The 21,546-nt window shown below is 39.5% G+C and overlaps 1 protein-coding gene across 2 annotated transcripts; it reads left to right on the top strand.

The window, feature by feature from the left end:
- The first annotated feature begins 1,173 nt into the window (after positions 1-1,173).
- On the top strand, positions 1,174-21,325 carry pik3cd (phosphatidylinositol-4,5-bisphosphate 3-kinase, catalytic subunit delta). 2 transcript variants are annotated; one of them, XM_051071181.1, is made up of 23 exons: positions 1,174-1,514; positions 2,516-2,697; positions 3,604-3,832; positions 4,870-5,102; positions 5,435-5,611; positions 6,876-7,031; positions 7,627-7,713; positions 8,792-9,013; positions 11,813-11,909; positions 12,310-12,440; positions 12,527-12,577; positions 12,699-12,866; positions 13,852-13,973; positions 14,067-14,210; positions 14,293-14,392; positions 14,470-14,633; positions 15,069-15,178; positions 15,493-15,571; positions 15,671-15,838; positions 17,973-18,096; positions 18,367-18,512; positions 18,606-18,738; positions 18,821-21,325. In XM_051071181.1, the coding sequence occupies exons 2-23, from the start codon at positions 2,557-2,559 to the stop codon at positions 18,956-18,958; spliced, it is 3,120 nt and encodes a 1,039-aa protein (XP_050927138.1). In that variant the 5' UTR covers positions 1,174-1,514; positions 2,516-2,556; the 3' UTR covers positions 18,959-21,325. The 2 variants fall into 2 exon arrangements, with proteins under 2 accessions (XP_050927138.1, XP_018521656.1); XM_018666140.2 differs by having other exon boundaries at positions 1,175-1,514; positions 7,624-7,713.
- Positions 21,326-21,546: the final 221 nt, after the last annotated feature.

The following is a 21,546-nucleotide window of genomic DNA, read 5'->3' as shown; positions in this document are numbered from 1 at the left end:
GATAAAGATTACAATGACAACATGAGCTTAAGTGTGCAACAGTTATTTTCATTACTTATATTAATCATTATTTTATTCCTGACTGATCGATCATTGATTTTGTCCATAAAATAAGTGATCGTATTTATTCTAATCTCTCAGAGCCCAAGGTGATTTTTTTTTATCTGACCAGAGGTCCAAATCCAGTACCTTTACTTATTTACTCAAGTAGTTAAAAATATGTATGTCTCATATATTTGTGTCTTAAAATATGAAATGCTTGCACTTTCCACTTTCCTTTTCTATTCCACTACATTTCAGAGAGAAATACTGTACCTTTTTCTCCACTACATTTTAATAGAATGATTATAAACAGACATCTGATGAGCATATAAGAAATCAATCAGTGCTAAGAACATTATCTGTTTGTCAAATACAGTGTATCTATAAGATAGTTAACAAATAGCTCCAACTAAACCAAATACAACATTAAAATGCTACTTACACATGAATGCACCAGTAATAATAATAGTTCAAACAACACTCACGGGGCCATTTTTCTGCATTGAATCCAACAACTAATTGGTTAGTCGACTAATTGAGTAACACTTTACTTTAACCTCAGCTTTTAATTACAATATAATGTAGTTGCAAGCATATTTAAGTGTTTATCAACGTATTTGACAACTCCTCCTGTGGTCATCCATAAGGTGGAGGCTGGTGTAAACAGATGAAGCAGGTGATAAATGACTGAATGATAATACAGTAAAACAGTTGTAATATTATGAAGGCAGGAGAAGTTATCATGGTTGAAGAATACATACACGATTGAACACTTAAATATATCTTTATTTCTGCTTACAACTACATTAAAATCACTATTACAACTACATGCATATGTATAAAAAATAGGGGGGCAGGTTCAAGTTGCGTATTAGCACTGGAGAGTTCACATCTGCATGACAGCTACTAGTGCCCTAAATATAGGTTAAATTAAATATACATATATATGGATAGATAAATGATAATAATGATAAAATAAACATGCGACAGTTACGCTTGAACAAAGAAAATAAACACCCCCCCCCCCAAAAAAAAAAAAAAAAAAACGATGTAGAAGTGTTGAGCAGGATGGAGGGCGGGAGTCAGAGAGAGAGAGAGAGAGAGAGAGAGAAATATATATACTTTCACTTCGCGCGAAGTAAACTTTTGTTGGACGGTCCCTTGGCCCGCTGGGGGCTGGAGAGGCAGAGCGCAGCCGCTCACTCCGGGTCAGTCAGTGCAACAACATCGCTGTATGAATGACGGCGCACTTGACCGACGCAGGGAAACACTTCTCCGCTTCACACGAGCCCGTTAGAGCGCGTCGTTCTGTTTTAGAGCTGGATTTACAACACCTCGCCTCACTTCACTGAACGGATCGAGCCGAAGCCCTTCACAGCCGCCGGAGCGAAACATGTCACCGTGATGTTACTGCCTCCATCTTCGCTGTGATAAAAAACCATGAAGAGATGACCGGCTTGTAGAGCTGACAGGCAAGTGTCTGCGGTAACAGGTTGGAAACGCTTTCGGTATTATATTTGACCAAGTTTTCACTCAGACACATATCACGGTTTACATCGGACTGTTGCTGTGTATGTACCTGCTATTTTCATGTCCCCGTGCTGATTTCAAACATGTTTTTCATTTAAAACGTGCCCGAAGATCCTGCACTGTAGGTATTCGAAAATTCAATGATTTTTTTCCCCATTCTTATGCATATAAATATATATTAAGGCGTTTAGTCAGCCTACATTTGACATTAAGCTACAGACAGTGCAGCTCACAGAGCACAAGTTTCCTCTTACCAAAATCAATAGTCTAGAATTACTTTAACACAAACTACTGAGAATTACCCTCGAAATTTACTGTTTTCTGTCTGCACAGTCAGTTTAATAGCAGGAAATTAAATTCCCTGTTTTGTTTAAAAAAAAAAATCTTGTCAATTCAATTTCCTTGTGTAGTGTCTCTTCACCTTATTTGACCTCTGAGAAATGGGTGCACCTTTTTCTGACAGAACACGCAGATCTGTTAAGGTAGAGGTGCATGAATGAAGTCTGTGTATCAAAGGCATTCATCTGCACATGATAAACTGATAGCAGCTCACCAAAGACACAAAATGTCTCTATATTATTGTGTCAGGTTACAAGTCAATATCTTATTTATTATATATTTTTTATATGCATTGAATTGGCCTCTATTGGCAGAGCATTGAGGAGAAGGGGAAGGGATCTGGTGCAAGAAACTGCTGGCTACTGTTTATCAGTTGAGTCATTCATTCATTCATGTCATACACACTCTGCTTGGCCTTTCTGATTTTAAGCAACAACCTTGTAGAGATCAGATCACTCACAGTTCTAGGAACAAACAAAGAAAAATGGTGTCACACCACGTAACGCACCGCACGCCTACATGTACGGTAACGCATTTTAATAGAGGACATATTAACCCTGGCTGTGTTTCCTCTGTGTGTACGGACCCGGCTTGTGTTTTCCAGTGAGCAGCAGAGGAGCTGACGGTAAATGAGAGGCCGTCACCATGCCCCCGGGGAAGTATGGGATGCAGGAGGAATGGGAGACGGAGGGCGTCCAGGAGATCGTGATGGACTTCCTGCTGCCAACTGGGATCTTCCTCAAATTCCCTGTGTCTCGAAATGACACCATCCAAAACATCAAAAGAGTATGTCCTCTCATATCCTCATGTATTCATCAGTAGCAGTTTGAAAAGACCAGATAAACCTTGATCTCCCACTGAGACATGATATATAATGTCATCATAAACTGCGTATTTATCGATTACAATATAGCACTGTATTTCTAATAGATGGCAATTGATTGACTGCAGCACAGCGCTGCAGCTCTGATGACCACAGTTGGAAAATGCCATTGTTATTTACAATATTCACTCAATACGCTTTTAAACAAATTGGTTGACTTAATATTTCCTTCAGGCATTAACCTAATTAAAACACCACACAGTCTGAACAATGCTTGCTTGTGCTTTTGATCCATCTTGAAATTTTGATGCAACCGTTAGAGAAGGAGCCACAGCTTTCCTCCTTGGTATACACGGCCAGCTCTCTGCTGAAGCAGATCTGCTGTTAAATGTGAATGTGCCAGTTTCTATGCCAACAGTTCTGCCACTTCAGGCTGTTTGATTTAGCTGTGTTAAGTAATGATACTCTTGGAAGCTGTTAAGATGATTAAGAGATTAAATGTCTTTCCAGTCTGGGTAATTCACAAGGAATTTTAGAAAAAAGTTTCAGAAACTGACAGGATTATCTTTTGCACAATAGGTTATCATTTTTAGATCATTAAGTTAATTAGAGAAATCAGACTATTGGCAAATGTGTTACTCTTCAGCAGCACTTTGGTCGTCAGATGCGTCTTGCTTTTGAAAACCGTACCAGTAACACGGGTTGAGGTGTTTTTGAATCACTGTTTCAATAAAACTTGCTTTTACATGACCCCCCACCCACCCCCTACCCCAAGCATAAATTTTACCTGCACAGAGGACGCACCATACACTTCAGGCCATTAACGCTGTGCCCTCAACCTAACGTATTGCTGTCGTCTCTTGTTTCAGATGGTTTGGAAAAATGCCAGAAGCGAGGCCCTGTTCAGTGCACTGGGTGATCCCGACGCATACGTCTTCACCTGCATCAACCAGACAGCAGAGAGGGAGGAACTGGAAGAGGAAACGAGACGTATAAGCGATGTGCGACCCTTCATGGGTGTTTTGAGGCTGGTGGCAAGGGAGGGCGACCGAGTGGAGAAACTCACCAACACCCAAATCAGCCTGCTGATTGGCAAAGGTAAGCAGCATCATTCGTTATTTCTAGAGTTTATTGGTGGATTTTGTGCTTGGTGAACAACAACAAAAAAACATCTTCTGTCATCATCAGAAAGATGAGTGTTTGTCATGTATGTTTTTCTCAGAGACAGAGCTGCTCTAGCCTGTCTCCAGTCCACTGAATTACTGGGCACTTTAATTTTCTCTGCCTTTCAAACAAAGTGATTGATAAACATACGGGCAGTTTCAGCCATTTCTTTTTCACTTCATTTTTCAGTCTGATACTGCGTTCCAGTCAGTGGTGACTGACATATCCATCATTATTTAAGGAAGCTGTGGTAGCGGTTGCTAAGAGCAGTTAATGCTTTTCACTTTGATTGAGGAAATATGTTGTTTTAAGAACTGTTATTTCTGTATTGCAGCACTGATCTTAGCCACTTTGCCATTTTCTTGGTAGTTTTTCTGACACCGTTTTTCAGGGTCTAGCACAGGAAACTGAACGTCCCCATTCTTAATCCCACTTATAAGGCTGTGTTTGGTTTGGTTGTTTTTCCAACTAGAGAAAGAGCCACTGCAACAAGCACAACGGCAGCCCCATCCAAATGGCTAAGTTAAAAATTAGGCGAGAACCAAACAAGACGTTAGCAAACTAACTCTTTAATGAAAAACAGGGAATTCTGATTTAAAAAAGCTGCTCTTTCTTTGACTTTGAGTCACTGAAAGTTGCTTTACTTGGCTAACTATGAGCTAAGCTAGCTAACATGACAATGGAGCACTGCTAGGTTAACGAATGCTAATTACATTTATCTAGGTAGTTATGTTTTTGCCTTCAGTTAGTAGAGTTTTTCACCTTTTAATATATTCTCTTTTGCCTTTTTCACTGAGCTGCAGTTCAGTCTGTCAGAAAATATGTAGTTTTATGTCTTCATGTTTCAGTTAATAAAAACATGGCTGGCTCTCAGGTACGTCCACCATTGAGTAAATATTTCACATTGAGTAAAGTGTTCCTCTCACTGCTCAAGACTTTGAGTATTTTTTGACACAACAATGATTTTTCAGGTCTGCATGAATTTGAGGCCCAGAAGAACCACGAGGTGAATGAGTTTCGGACTAAGATGCGCACATTTTGTGAAGAGAAGGCTCAGGAGCGGCAGATGTTGCCTTGGCAGCAATGGATGGAGTACAGCTTCCCATGTGACCTGGAGCCATGCTGCTCTCCACCGCAGTGTGGGAACACAAAGACAAAGAACATCAAGAAGATTTTCATTAACGTCAAGTTCGAGGCTTGCGATGTGAGTTGATGTGCTGTTGTAGTTTTTATGAGTCATATTTGTTAAGACAAATCAAATCAAATGTTATGATATGATGGGGCAGCTGTTGGGAACCCCATAAAGGGCACAACAGCTTTGATTGGAAAAACTGTGGTCCCTTTTGTGTTGACAAATTGTGGAGGATGATAAGTTAAGTAAATGTGAGCACCTTTGGAAATCCCCCTCCCACACCACAAGCACCACCATCAAAACATCACTCAGGAGTGAGATCCACAGACATGAAAGCTAAATTTTGTACGATTTTCTGTAAAGCTGGCACATTTTTTTAATCATGTTGTCTGCCGCTCTTACAGGAAAGCTTCATGCTGCAGCAGGATCCTCAGGACCACCCAGTGGTTCTGATGAGGAGCGCCCTGAAGAAAAAGGCCACTGTCTTTCGTTCAGTGCGACAGGAACCTGAGGACTACACTTTACAGGTCAATGGGAGGTGGGAGTTCATCTATGGGAAGCATCCCTTGTGCCAGTTCAAAGTGAGTGACTGCAGAAACATAATCTTTGATTAAAGCTGCCTTTTTATATTTTATTGTTTTGTTCATATTCTATTGTTTTACACATTATTTTCCTTTAATCTGAGTGGATTTGATTGTTTTTTGTTTTTTTGACTCTGATTAACAGACATTTGCGTACTTTAGTTTGGCCTCCTTCTTTTTTGCCAAACTTGGGGTCAGGTTGCATTAGGCAACTGAATGAAGAGGTATGTTCAAGAGCGATGCCAAATTCAGGATTTGGACTTTTTTAGATATTAGTATTGTTGTTTTTAGGAGATTCCTGTGTAGCTTTATGAGGCCAATTTTCCTCCATGATGTTTTCTTATTTTCATGTCTTTTATTTCACCCTCTATCCTCACGAGCCCTCACAGAGAAGCATCCCCCACAATTCAATGCTGCCACCACAATGCTTCATGGCGGCGGTGGTGTTTTTTCTGCCTGTGTGTGGTGTTTCGACTGTGCCAAGCAGCGATTAGCATGAAGCTAAAATTGTCCTCCTTTGTTTCAGAGGCTCCCACATACCTCGAGGCAAACATTAGTCCAGGCCCCCAGTCCCTTTCTTTTACTATGAAGGCACGGCTCTGGGGGTCTCCTTCATTTACGGCCTTCTGATGTGGACATCCAGTTTTGGACTAGACAGATTGTGCCATTTTTTATCCACTCACAAATGACTTGTTGCTTTTTTTTAGATGCGTCATTGTAAGCGGGCGAATGCAATCAATTATGAAAACTCACACAATCAATTCATTTTATTTTATTATATAGAATTTAAAAAAAATGACATTAAATAGTGTGTTTCAATGCTTTTTATAGGCCCTAGAGCTGTTATTTCCTCAGTGGATGCAGATGACTTTCTATTCAGTGCTGATTCTCTGTGACGTTTTCCCTGTGCGGGTGGTCCATAATAAGTCAAATAATTGTCAGATCAGGAGTCGGGTGAGTCAAGGTTTTGGTGGCAGGAGACTCCACTGTTGATTTTGAAACTCCAGCTACCTGCAGGGGTGACTCATATCTGTCTAGCAGCCCTGCAGAAAGGAACTGCATCCATCCACACATAATGTGATTTCGGCTGCATTAACCTACAGCAAATGAACAGCCTCCAGGAGTTAACCAGTGCTATCAGAACACTGGGAAATATCTGTGGGTGAACTGACTGATGGCTGTACCACTAAACAAAAAATCTCTTCTTCTGTCCCATCCTGTTGTCTATCTCTGTCTTTTTTTTTATTCCCCTCCCCTCCCCTAGTACATTTTCTCATGTTTGAGAAATGGCCAAAACCCATATCTTACTATGGTCCACCACTCCACCATCAGCAAGTATCAGGAGGACCAGGGCAGAATGTGCAGCCAGGTATACAAGAGTCGCTCTTTGTCCAGACCACCTCCACTGCCCCTGAAGAAGGTAAGAGGTCAGCGGACAGCTGTCGTCTTTCATTAACAGGGCAGCACTTTCTCTCTCTTTTTCTCTTGTCACCACGGTAGTTCCTCCGCGGACTTTGCCACACTTGAAACATGCTGTACAATGTAGATAATTTACACTTGACACCCTTGCTTGCATTTACCGCGGCTGAATACACACACACACACGCATATATATATATATATATATATATATATATATATATCGTACCATGGAGCTGCACTGGCAAAATTAAAGCTGTTGTGTGTTTTTAAGCTTTTATTGAAAGCAATTCACACAAAAACATCAGAAACATGAGCAGTAAACAACATTATGATTACATATTCTTCAGACAAAGTACCTTTGAGAGCTTTCTGTCAGTTTCTTCCAGTTTCAAAGCTTGTTCCTTTTTTTTTTTTTTACTTTCTTTTGAAAGTGAACATTGTCTTGCTTCTATCTGTTAACACGTTACCAAACAGGAAATTGTAGCAACAGTTTCATGACTTTGGATCTAAATGAACCCGATTAATTAAAGTGTAATATAAATAATGGGAGGGAAAAATTAATTTTCCTCTCATCTGACTCCTTTCTACAGCAGAACACCTCCTCTCTGTGGTCCATCAATGAGCCTTTCTACATTCACCTGCTGCAGGGCAGCCGAGTCAATGCAGATGAAGGAATGAAGGTTGGTGTGGTTTTGCGTGGGTTTCTCTCACTCAATGAAATGTGGCATTCACTTGTTTACCAATATCTTAATTTCAGTTGTAGGAACAGCAGGGTTGACATGTAAATGATAGGGGGGGTCACATGGTCCAGACCACACGTTTCCCATAATTCATCAAGGCGGTTGGTTAAAACTTCAAAACAGGAAGTGGGGAGGGCCTATCTGGTTTTTACGTCTCATTCTGAAGCCTAGATTCTAAGAAAAAAGAAAGACTTCGTGCTGTCTCTCCTTCTCTCACTTTCAATGCACTTCTTTTTTTGAAGGCGATGCATGCATTTTGTTACTATTGCAGATAGGTCCTGACCTATGTTGAAATTTGACAAGCGTTCGTTAAAATTGAGACGTTTGCCTGTAGATGACTTGCAAAAGCATGTAGAAATATCCAGGCACACTTCATTTTTCCTTTTTTTTTTCTTTTTTTCGTTATGTCTTTTTTTTTTTTTTCTTTCAACCAATTTGGCAAACAAAGAACAGTGAGAAGACAACTAGGGAACTCTGTTAATGCATGTCTGTGTTTGTGACTCAGTTTCATAACTAACCATGTTTCTGTTTAGTTGGGTTATTAAAGTGTAAGTGCACTTCCGCCTGCTGCCTTAGAGCACATCATGACTCATGGCAAATTTGTCCTGTCACATAATTATCAGTCATGTCTGCAGTTGGCAGGCACAGGTTTGAAAACACACCCTGGGGGAGAATAGCCACTCATATATTTCGTAAATATAGATTGAGACTATCTTGATTTGGCAAAATGGCAGGAGCTTAATGGTCGCGCAGTATTGAATTTTGACTCTCGCTGTTGTTTATGTTTTATGACAGACCCTGCATAGCTTTGAAAGGCATCACAACCTGCTTACACTATGAATGTGTAGACCCTTTGACTCATAGCTCGAGTGACACAGGAAACTGTGAATCATCTAGTGAAGTCTGTACATCTTCCACAAACAATCTCCCTCACAGATGTGCTAAACTCTTCAGCTTCCAAACCACATGTCATGCCTCCATCTAATCACCACTCTCTATGTGTTTGTTTCCCCTCCAGCTCGTGGTGCAGGCTGGTCTGTTCCATGGGAGCGAGCTCCTCTGTAAGGTGGTGACAAGCTCCGAGGTGACAGTATGCTCTGAGCCGCTGTGGGATCAAAGGCTGGAGTTTGACATAAACGTGGCCGACCTCCCTCGCATGAGCCGCCTGTGCTTCGCGCTCTATGCTGTCATTGAGAAAACCAAGAAACCCCGCGGCACCAAAAAGAAGAATAAGAAAGCGGTGAGTCTGGCAGAAACTTATGCCGTTTTCGAAGCCCCAAGTGTACAACTTCTGATCGAGCAGCCGAGTGTTTGGGCTGGTGAGTGTGAGTTTGTTAGCAAGCACAAACAGATCTATTTCCTTTCTGGTGTGTAGTGCGTATAGTCAATGTGTGCTGTGTGGGTGTGTTTTGCTGCTGCGTCTGGTTGTGCAAGTGTGTTCAGTGGCAAGGCTGCGGTTAACATTTCATCCGCTTCAACCCTTTTATCTGTACATCACTACAAGGAAGGAAGGAATTGGCAAACATTTTCAAGGAATTCTAAATTCATCTTCATTGTCACTGTTTGTAATTACAGCACTCAAGCCCACAGAGCAGTTTACCTTTCAATCTACTCCTCAACTTAAAGGCCTGTACTGGGGACAGATTAGAGCGGAGGCCTAAAACACTGCACAGCAATTTACTGCTACTGTTGTTTTTCTGAAGGGGACACTTCAGATAAACGTCCCTTATCTTGAGCACAACCCACATTTAATTTTTTCCGGATCATAATCAGGAAAACTACAATGATCCCTGAGGGGACACTGCTTAAATTTGCAATTTTCTGTCTTTTTTCCCTTTTTTAAATTGCTTTTTTGTGTCAAATACTGGATATTTCAGAGAATGACAAATCTGATAACAACAGATAAAACATAAATACAATAATAACAAACTTTTGCAGCTAATACATGGACCAGAAATTATTTTTCTCAACAGGTAACATCTGTCCAGCTGTGACACTACCAGCCCACAACTGCAGAACCTTTCTAAATTGTGTAAAGAGTACGTAGTAAACAGGCATTTAAGGCACTAGTGAGTCTTTATGCACCTTATTTTTATTATTATCATTGTTATTATTATTGATTGTAATATAAAAATATTTTCAAGCAGCAACATCATGGTCGATTGCAAGCTTCGATTTGCAACATGTTTTATTCCCATACAAAAAGCCGATCTTTTGCTTCTGTGCCGGCTACTTTACATGAGGTTTAAAAGTAAGACTGCTGTCTAACTGCTGTTGTGAATCTCACACCATCACTCCCTAAAATCTCATTTACCTTCTTTTTGTTCTATGCATTGCCAGTCATGTGTAATTATAGGCAAATTTGTGCCTGGCAATGACGTTTGCTGTCCTCCTGTGTTTTCTGACATAGTGTCCAAAAAGTATTTTATCTGAATTTGGTTAAAGGCATGTAGAAATGTCTGAAGAACATCAAAGGTAGATTTAAGGCAAAAATGTACAGGACTCACTGGGTAATCATCTTAGAAAAGATGCCATACATCTATGCTATATTATATTCAGTACTGACCTGATTAGTCAAATTACAAATTACTATTTTGATCATTAATTAATTGCCAGTTTTTTCAACATATTTACAGATTCTCAAATGTGGGAATTTGCTGCTTTTCTCAGTTTCATATCATTATAAATTGACGCTCTTTGAAGATGTTATCTTGGGCTCTGGGAAATAATGATGGCCATCTTTCACAACGTTTTGACACATCATAGTTAAAGTTATTAATTGAAAAAATAATTGTTACATTTTTTCAAATTTAATATGCTGCTTCAGGCCAATATTATTAACACTGAGAAAAAGCCAGTAGTGACACACTGAGTTTAAGGGTCTACTATCCAAATTTTTCAAAAACCCTATATCATTCATGTAATCAAATTATCTGTAGTTAGATGCAATGTTATATTACACTGAGACTACAAAGATTCGCTTACTGTACACTGAGAAGTACAACAAACATCTAATTCCCCTTTTTCTGTGGCTGTGGTCTCAGCATCAGAGTTCGTTTTGATGCGTTGCAGCGGCTGTGGGCACCATGTTTGGGCAGGCCTTCCAAACATGTCGCCCAGGTGTGTTCTATGGGTATAAAGGCCGCTTCTGCTTTCTGAGCCACTTCTCTCTTCTTTTGCCCGGAAGAGAAGTCCTGCAGCCAGACGCCAGAAAGATAGACGGAAGTTGAGCTATTTTAGCCAGACTTTTTTATGTGTATCGCCTCATTTTTTTTGGTCCTGTTTTTTCACCCCAGATGTGTTCGTTTCGTTTTTAACAGGCTGGCTGGTTGAGTTATTTTTATTCTGATCATTGCCTGAAACTTATTTCTATTTCTGCTGCTTTACATTCCAACTTAACCATAACCACAAGATTTGAGATCTTATAAATACAGAATCAGCCTCATGTAAATTTTTTACAAGAAGCTGCAAAGTGCTTTGCTTTACAATTTATTATTTAATATAATAAATGATAAAATAAAAGTTGTCACAAACATGGTTGAAAAAACTTTTTTATGTCATTAAACTATAATGCCTTTCTCTGTTTGATTAGAGAAGATAAATGAATCTCCAAAATAAAGCATATGTTGCACAAAAGAGAGTTAATAATTCAAAGTGTAACTGAAGAAAATGCTTTATCTTTATTTTAAAGAATCTTCAGTATATCTATTGAGTTTTGCAAATATAAGTTGATTACATTTTTACTTTTAGACAGGAAGAGCAGAATGATGACTCATATAGAATAGATGTAGAGATCTGACATTATATACCAACTACTCCATGTAGTATAATTTAACTCTAATTAAACTTTGACTGAAAAAGGTTATAGTTTACAAAGACGTTGAGTACTTTCCCTCTATCTCTTTTTTTCTTTCCCTTTTTTTAAATCCAGTCTCAGAGACATCGACACCATTTCCATGATTTTACAGCTTGCAGATGGTCTGTAAAGCAAGTCAACAAACCTAATCCTCCCTGTCACTCTCTCTCTCTTCCCTTTCAGGATTGTCCCATAGCCTGGGTGAACACCATGGTGTTTGACTACAAAGACCAGTTGAAGACTGGGGAGTTCCTCTTGTCCACATGGCCATCTGTTCCCGGTACTTTCAGCCTAACCTCTTCTTACATTTCCTCCTCCTCAAAAACACCTCACACATTCACAGCCTCCTCCACAGTGCCTGGGAGCACACAGCGAGGGATGAAATACCCAAAGTAACATGGGGGTGTCATGAAAACCCTGCATATTCAGACATTATGTGTTTATGTGTTTTCTTGCTGATGCGCAAGAGCAGCTTTTTCAAGATGTGGGAATGGCTGTTGTTTGTTGGTGTTACATGTTTATCATTGCGGCGTAAAATGATATTATCTTTCTCTGTGGTTCGATAGAGCTGTGTGTTTAACATGCAGTCACTTTTGTGAGTGACTTGACTGAAAGTGTACAGGGAAAGCAGCACAGTAAGCGGATAAAAGTATCTTCGTATGTGACTTTTTTTACCACAGATGACAAAAGTGACCTGTTGAACCCGATGGGAACAGTCGAGAAGAACCCAAATGTGGACAGTGCTGCAGGGCTTCTCATTCGTTTCCCCAACATCCGACCACATCCTCTTTATTACCCTCCGCTCGACAAGGTACTTGTTCCCAAAAGGCTATGTAGAGTACATGCTGAGATTTGATCTGTAATTCTGTCAGTCAAAAACACCTCATCTGTTTTCAGATAAGTGACATAGAGAGGAACGGCGATGCATCGATTTCCACTAAAGAAGAGGTAAACATTTCTACATCTCACATTTGACACATCTCACACAGTTAAAGTCAAAAATAAACTGCATCTGTTTTGTTACTGACTACATATTTTTCTGAATTTGTTTTTGGGTCATTTTCTGCAGTACATGAAACTAAAAGAAATCATGGACAACAAAAACTACACAGAGTTTTTCGAGGACGAGAAGGAACTCTTGTGGAAGCTCCGTGCTGAAGTTCGCGACCGTTATCCAGAAAGTCTGTCCAAGCTGCTCCTCATCACCAAGTGGAATAAGCGAGAGGACGTAGTTCAGGTATAAATGTTGGAGTTATAGAAAAGAATTTATCCATTATGATCAATTTTGGTTTTCTCACAGACACCAAACACCCAGAAAATGTTATTGTTATTGTGTTTCTGCAAATTTACTTGACCTACTTGTTTGTTTAGTAATTTCACATATTTCACATATAATACTCATTGTGTTGACCTTAATTGCTAGCTTTTTTACTAACTAGCCAATATTAATGATCCAAACAGCTGGACTGTAGCTAACAATATTCCTATTGTAGCAGTTAATGTAACAATTATTTAGCTGATTAATTGATTTATTCTGTAAAAATGTTAGAACAAAAGTACACAGCCATGCTAGTGCTTTGAGCTAAATGTCTGTGTTAGTATGCTAATAGGCTAATGATGCTAATTAGCACTGAAAACAAAATTCAGCTAATTCTAATAGGAATCTCATTTGTTTTGCAGGTATTTGGTCACAGAACAAAGTCTTGGGCAAATTATAGATTTGACTTGAAAATCCAACAGTTGTCACTTCATTCTGAACCAGAAATGTGAACCTCATGCTGACACTAGAGTAAAAGTCAGGACCAAAGCTAAGATGATTCATCCTCTGAGGACAATAAATGCCTGTACAAAAAAACTTGAGATATTTTAAACTGGACCAGAGCTAAACTCGCATGGCTAAAAACTAAAAATACTGAAATAGCTAATTCTGAGAATTCACAATCACAATCTCCAAATTGTCTATTTTGTCCAACCAACAGTATATATACAATAATAATACAAAGATATTTAAGGATGGTATAAAAGCAGAGAAAACTAGACAAACTGAAACCAGCAAATAGCATTTGGTAATTTTCCGTAGTGAGTGACTCAAACAGTGAAACGAATCAGTTATCAGAGTTGCCGATTGATCTGAAGTAAAAATACAGTACATTAAAACACATCCAAGTTTTAATTGTTCTTATCATGGTAAAAAAAAAAAAAGATAATTTGATTCTCCTCAGATGGTGAGTCTACTGAGGAACTGGCCGGACCTCCCTGCCATCCATGCCTTGGAACTCTTAGACTACAGTTTTCCTGACCCAGCGGTCCGTTCTTTCACTATCAGATGCCTCAGGAAGCTCAGGTACACGGATATTAGTTTTTATATCTCTCAGACATTTTGTAGTTTGTGTTTTAACAGCAATAATCATTTGTGGGCTGTTTTATCTGCACACAGTGATGGTGAACTGCTACAGTATTTAATCCAGCTGGTCCAAGTCTTGAAGTACGAGTCCTACCTGGATTGTGACCTCACCACTTTCCTGTTAGAGAGGGCTTTGTCCAATAGGAGGATAGGACACTTTCTGTTTTGGTATCTGAGGTGAGGTGCAGCACATTAGAAAACACAAGACCATGTGCCTTCGCAGCCTTTTGTTTGACGGGAGAATTTCTGTTCATTGTAGGTCAGAGATTCACGTGGCTTCTGTGTCTTTGCGTTTTGGCCTCATTCTGGAGGCCTACTGCAGGGGAAATATCCACCACATCAAGCTCTTAACCAAACAGGTAATTTTACACGCTGACTTCAAGCTCTGAAATGTCTATTTTGTTTTTGTACTAAACTTCTGCCCTCTGCCACGCAGAACGAGGCTCTGGGCAAAATGAAGGCCCTGAGCGACTTTGTCAAGGGCTCCCAGAAGATGACAGCGGATGATCTGAAGCTGTGTATCAGACAGGAGTCGTACCTGGAGGCCCTGTCAGACCTGCTGTCACCACTCAACCCCAGCATCATCCTCGCTGAGATCTGGTTAGTGCCAGACACACACACACACACACACACACACACACACATGCTACAATGTAATTGATTTTGCGAGTTGCATTTTTTGCCTCTATGATTTAATTATCCACGGCATTTAAGATCCCTTTCTGGGTTTATACTACTGAATTACAAAATAATACATTTATGTAACATATTGGCAAATTGACACTTAATTGGTACAGTACCAGTAACCTGATCACTCTTCCCTTTAATCAGTGATTTTTGTAATATGGACTGGTTACTTGTTGAAAAAATTGCCTTGTTTCTAGCATTTGAAACGTCTCTAAAAAACAAAAGTGGCACTGAATTTGGAAAAACAGGCATTTTGTAAATCCAAAGTTCATTTTGTCCTCAGTCCACGAGCCTGACATGATTGTGAAGATGATTGTGTATTCACAGCGAGTGTGTTTACTCTTGCAGTGCAGACAAGTGTCGATTTATGGACTCCAAGATGAAGCCGCTGTGGTTGATGTACAAGAATCACTTTACTCAAGGAGACATGGTGGGCATCATCTTCAAGAATGGAGATGGTGAGAGACAAACTCTGAATTTTAACACATTAACATACACATGCCACACAGTGTTAGAATTAAAGCTGTAGCTTACTTTAGTTTAGCGCAACAGAGATTCAGAGAAGAATTAAAATACATGGTGGTATATTACAGTGTACCGGAAAGATAAATTTACCCAGCGAGTTTGGAAAGGGACGTCCCCTAAATTCAAAAAGAGGAAGGTTAGAAGTCAAATGGCATAGGGGCATGAAATTTCATGCATGAAAATCACTTGACAATGAAATGAAGACTTTTTAAATTTTATTTCACCTTTTTTCACTCATTACCTTTAGATCTTCGACAAGACATGTTGACCCTCCAGATGATCCAGCTCATGGAAACTTTATGGAAGAAAGAAGGCCTTGATCTCAGGTATAGTGAGATGAGTTGTTTGCAGCAGCTGTTTATGTTTTTGCACAAGGAGATCTTCTACACCAGCTTTACACTGTCAATTTCACCCCACATTCGCAGGATGATCCCTTACGGCTGCCTGTCCACTGGGAATAAGATGGGGCTCATCGAGGTTGTGAAGAACTCTGACACCATTGCCAATATCCAGCGCAACAGCAGTAACAGTGCTGCCACCGCTGCCTTCAACAAGGATGCCCTGCTCAACTGGCTCAAATCTAAGAATCCTGAGTGAGTATTTGACACAATGTCATCTTCTACTCTTTAGATACTGTATTGATCTCTGTAGAAGTGATGTTTTGTTTGTATGTGCTGTTTTCACCCCGAAATGATGTAGAATCCAAGTTTACTTAAGGGACACTTTTATCCCACAATGTGCACAATATAAATGGAAGAGGTAGAGGGCACCCTAATGGCTTAAGCGTCCACACAGCCATTGTTTCATGCCATTCCTCCTCTCTGACTCTGGTGTACTTGCCTTTGATAAAATGTTAAGAAAACATGAATTGGTGGTGTGTGTAGAGCTCTCGAAAAACAAAAGACGTATTAAATCTGCGGAAGCATTTTATTTACACTTGAAAGTCACATTTTGACTAACGTCTCTCTGTGCTCACTGTGTTATTTGCTGTTAGGACTAAATGGTAAAATCTTGCGATGCATATCATCACAAGATGTGTGAAAAAAAAAATGCGCTTAACTCTAGCACTTAAAGTATTTTAATATTGTGGGGAATTGAAACAGTGGAGGTGTTAAATGCGTCATTTCTAGTGCACTGGCTCTGTTTTGTCAAGCTCATCAGTATATAAAGAGTGTCCGACTACACATTATGTATATCTATTTGTGGTATCACGTTACTGTTTGACATAAACAGTATACAGCATAGAAAAATAAACAGTTAAAAAACATCCAGTAAACAGTTACTGGATGTTGTCTAATGTTGTCATGAGCAGACATTTTCATTGTTTACTATCACAGTACATTGCTAAGCACTACAACTCCTCCTGTTAGTCATTCATAAGTGCAGGCTGATGTATAAACACATAATGAATTACATTATAGTGCAACAAAGTTTGAATTATATAGTTATGTAAGTCTTCATACTAAAATCCAGTCAATTTGTATTTATTTAATCCACTGTCACAAATCAAAACGATCTTTTAACTGGGAAGAAACCTCAGGAAGATCAACTCCATGAAAGAGGGATCCCTCTTCACAGGATGGACAGACATGCAGTAGATTTTGTGTGTACAGAATAGAGCACATAGTAGATTTACAGTATGGACAATCAGGATGACAAAATTATACATTGTAAACATATATGAGGAAAATGATCCAGGACGAGACAATTCCAGGTGCCACTAAATAGATCCGACCGGAGCCACACGACCTGCTCTCCTCCGCGAGGAGCAGAGAGGACGAACTACACAAACACACAAGAGGCAAACTGTAGTACAACACGCACACATGAGAGAGAGAGAGGGAGAGTAATGAACCATTTCTGAAATATTCTTATATGCAAAGGGGTATGGAAATAAATTGTTTCCGGATATGTTCATTCTATTCTTAGTTAACAAACATTATAGGTACCAGCTGTAATTTTATATCAAGATCCCAAGGTTTTACAGGTTTTACATGTAACTGAATGCAGCAACAAAAACGTCTAGGCATGATACACTGTAGCTTTAGTTGGAACAGGCAGGTACATGTTTTTAATTGACACTGTGGAGACTTTTTTTTTTCCCTCCATCTGTGCGGGGAACTTTTCTGTTCTATGTTGTAAGAAATGCTCTCTTGATACATGACTGTCCATGTGGTCTGAATTGTTCAAATCAAAATATTTATTGTGCACAGCATTGTATGACCATGACAGATCAAGACAAAGTGCACAGGCGACTGAGAATGAGAGTAGATTTTTATTTGGTGCCAGACAGTCTGAAGGTCTTGTCTATTCTAAAAGCTCCTTGAAGGAGGAGGACCATTCGATGTAATGAATAAGCCTCTGTCCGTCACGTTGGCAAGACAGGCCCCAGCTGACTCCACGACAGAACAGAAAGGTAATTAGCTTGAAATGCTGCAGCATCCGAGATGCAGTGGAAAGAATTAGTAAAAGCTTAACACGGTGAACCCCGTACACGTCTAGACCGTGGAAGGACGTGACAGTCAATCATTAATCACCCACAGGAACTCCTCTGTAAATATTTCATGTAGCAGGAAGAAAAATCCTGCCCCATGACTGAATGATGAATAAATGTTTGAATAGTAGTTGTGTTGGCTATTTGACAAAGACAAAAAGTGTAAATGCACCATAAGATCAAAACCCACTCACGCTTTTCTTCCTTGTTTCTCTGGCCCTTTTCATCACCAGGGACAAACTTGATCAAGCAATAGAAGAGTTCACGCTGTCCTGTGCTGGCTACTGTGTAGCTACTTACGTCTTGGGCATCGCAGATCGTCACAATGACAATATTATGATCAGGGAAACTGGACAGGTGAGGTTCACTTCAGTGATATTTTACAAGAAATAATTATGACGCTGAAATCTAATTATGACTCTGACACCCAATTCTCAACCTGCCAAAATCAGTAGTGTAGTATTTGTCATTGAAAAAATGTAATGCTAGATTGTGACTTTCATATTAGATGGTCATTTTAGAGTGAAATCATTCAGGTCACTTACCGGTTAGTGAGTATTTAAGAAATGTGACTGCGGTCAGTGATCCAGAGCCTACTTAACAGTGGTTTTAACCTTTGTCCCTCAGCTGTTCCACATTGACTTTGGGCATATCCTGGGCAACTTCAAGCGGAAACTAGGGATCAACAGGGAGCGTGTGCCTTTCATCTTGACATATGACTTTGTCCATGTGATCCAGCAGGGACGGACAAACAACAGTGAGAAGTTTGAGAGGTACAGTATTTTTGCATCAGTTTGTTTACTGATCAGGGATTCTACTCACATATTTTAGAACTGATGATTTATTGTTGGCATCCATGGCGTCAGGTTCAGGGAATACTGTGAGCGGGCCTATAAGATCCTGTGTCGGAACGGGACGCTGTTCGTCAACCTCTTCGCTATGATGAAGGCAGCAGGACTGCCAGAGCTCACCTCCTTCAAAGACATCCAGTATCTAAAGGTATGCAACAGTACTAATGCTGCTGGTGCTGCTGCTAATGACGATGATAATAATGTTGACAGTGTTTCTTGTTTTCCAAAAGGATTCTTTAGCATTGGGCAAGTCAGAGGATGAGGCACTGAAGAATTTCAAAGTAAAGTTTAACGAAGCTCTGCGAGAGAGCTGGAAGACCAAGGTCAACTGGATGATGCACTCCTTGGCCAAAGATAACAGACCGTGAAGAACACTGAACGCCTGAGGACCAGCCAAAAAAATAGTGGATTTTAACTCATGGAGATAAAAGGGAAGAAAACACAATTAAATATTTTACTTTATTGATAGCATTCAAAGACACTCAGCAAATGTTTACATCTGACTGGCCTAACGACTAAGTGGAGGCATATAAAGACAATGAGATAATCATGAAGCATCATTTCAGCACACAGATGTTTTCACAGTGAGGGGAACCGCCACACTTACTCTTTCTCCCATCAAACAATGGAATGTCTTGGAGACATATCAAGACAGACAATAAACATGTGCTTTTGATTTGTTGAAATCGCTACTTGAAAACCACCTGCTTGTGTGAAAGGCATCATGAATCACTGAAACAGAAGCAGAGACTGAAAGTTCACCTCACCGACTGCATTACTCAGCAGGGAGCAAACGGTAAACAGTGATAATGATTTGTGATGACTTTAGATGATACCTTTCAGTCACAGAGTACAATAACAGGGCGGCAGTTTCACCTCAAGTATTTTGTATGGTTTGACGGCTGTGTCATTTCCTCTCATTCCAACTGCCTCTTTGCAATTGTGTCTTACTTTTTTATTTTATTGTATTTTATTTAATTTGGTAACTTTGAAGTACTTGTACAAAATCATGAAGGATATTTTAAAAAAGATGTTGTGTTTTACTGCTGTATTACTTATTGATGTGTAATATTGCCTTGAAGTACAGTATGTTGCCTTTGGAGTGCCAGTAGACAGGAAGCATTGTAACATTTACAATTTATTGTAAGATGAGAAAATAACTTTGAATGGGACCTTTATTTTTGATAACATACCTGTGTGCCAGGATGTGTTACCCAGCAGACCCTCACTAAACAGCAACTACACATTAAAGGAATAGTTTGACATTTTGGTAAATATGCTTATTTGCTTTTTTGCTGAGAGTTATATGAGAAGTTACCACTCTTGTTTGTTACCACTGTTATGTTTGTCTGTTAAATGTGAAGCTAGAGCCAGCAGTCGCTTAGCTTAGTTTAGCTTAGCACAAAGACTGGAAACAGGTCAAAACTGCTCAACTGGGTCTGTCTGAAAGAAACAAAATCTGCCCCCTAGCACTTCTAAAAATGACGATGTGTTAGTTTGCAAGCTTTAGAGGTTCTGGTGGGCATAATAGTGGACATAATAGTTTCTGCCTTTGCACAGAGCCAGTCTATCTATTTCCCCCTGATTCTGGTAATTAGGCTAAGCTAAGCTAACCGTCTCCTGGCTACAGCGAGTAGAATAGATTTTCTCATCTAATTCTTCTCAAGAGAATTGTTCCCAAAATTTCTAACTATTCCATCAGTGACATGACTGCCATTAGCAACTGGACAAAGAAATGATCTCAGGCGCAAGGCAAAGATGTTATAGATGTTTTTGAAAATAACAGACAAAATGTTAATTATATGCTTCAGTGCGACCCAAATAAGACAATCTGTGGACTTGTGTAAGCCATTGACATGTGGTTGTGTCTCTCAAAATGTGGTACTATACACATGGCCCTTTTGAAAGTGTAAGTCTGGGCTATGTGTACTTTCTCATATGATGCAGTATGTGTGCCTGTGTGTGTGTGTTTATGAGTGTGTGCCTGTGTTATTTTCTGAAGTTTAAGTTATGCATTGTAATTTCCATTGTGTTTTTTTTTTTTAACTAATGTGCCAGATGCCATGAAAGAGATTTCATGCTTACAGTGTCAGACACCTCTGTACTTTGACATATCTAATGCTGAGCAAAGTGGTGTTTTGTCTGGATGATTCAATTTTATGGTGTGTTCAGATTACATGCTGTATATCTTGCTGTCAGTCCCACAAGGACCAGCTGAATGAAAGAGAATGATGTGCTGTTCATAGCCTTTTTATTTTGCAAGTTAAAATGATCTCTACTGTTTGTATGAGTCTCTGTATAATGATGACTTTTACAGAAGAGCAAGTGTAGCTGTAGATTTCACAGCATAAAATATCTTAAACTACAGAAATAGTCACTGTAGAATAGACATTAAATATGGGTCATCAAGGTCCCTTAGTGTGGGCTTAGCTAAACACCACTGCTTTAAGCCAAGAGGAGTGAGTCTACTCAGTTTATGAGCTACTTTTGCTAATTGTAAATTATACTGATGTTGCCTTTTGAACTGATTGTAATTCATGAATTATTTCAAATGGTACAAATCCTTTAGGGTTCAGGCCTAATTTACATGTGTGCAGCTAAAACAGACAATTTGTCCTGTTAGCATTGGTCTGATCTTGACCCGTCCTTTATTTGCATCCTGTTTTCACCTTTGCTTCACTTGCTGTTGGGAGGGAAAGATACACTCAATAAACAGTTTGCAATAGCAGAGCTCACTGAGGCTTTCCAGACTTTCAGTCATAATGTTACCTTAGTTTTTCCTTTTTTTGCTTAAAGATGCTATTTGTAAATTTTTGTAATCACTCCATAGCCAACATTAGCATTAATAGCTGTTTACTTACCAGTCTAGATGAGATGTTTTGAATTAAACATCAAACTACATCGCTGAAGCACTTGGTTAGTAAATAGCTGTTAATGCAAACATTGGCTATGTAGC

The sequence above is a fragment of the Lates calcarifer genome, linkage group LG6 (assembly GCF_001640805.2).
Source record: "Lates calcarifer isolate ASB-BC8 linkage group LG6, TLL_Latcal_v3, whole genome shotgun sequence".
Taxonomy (NCBI): domain Eukaryota; kingdom Metazoa; phylum Chordata; class Actinopteri; family Centropomidae; genus Lates; species Lates calcarifer.
The sequence above is the reverse complement of the archived record's forward strand: the minus strand, read 5'-3'. Positions and strand labels throughout refer to the sequence as shown.

Excerpts from the sequence above, each read along its gene's own strand:
- pik3cd (XM_018666140.2), top strand. The coding sequence starts at position 2,557 with ATGCCCCCGGGGAAGTATGGGATGCAGGAGGAATGGGAGACGGAGGGC. Across the intron at positions 14,634-15,068 it reads ATCATCCTCGCTGAGATCTG|TGCAGACAAGTGTCGATTTA; the intron begins GTTAGTGCCAGA and ends TTACTCTTGCAG. Across the intron at positions 15,839-17,972 it reads CTCAAATCTAAGAATCCTGA|GGACAAACTTGATCAAGCAA; the intron begins GTGAGTATTTGA and ends TTTCATCACCAG.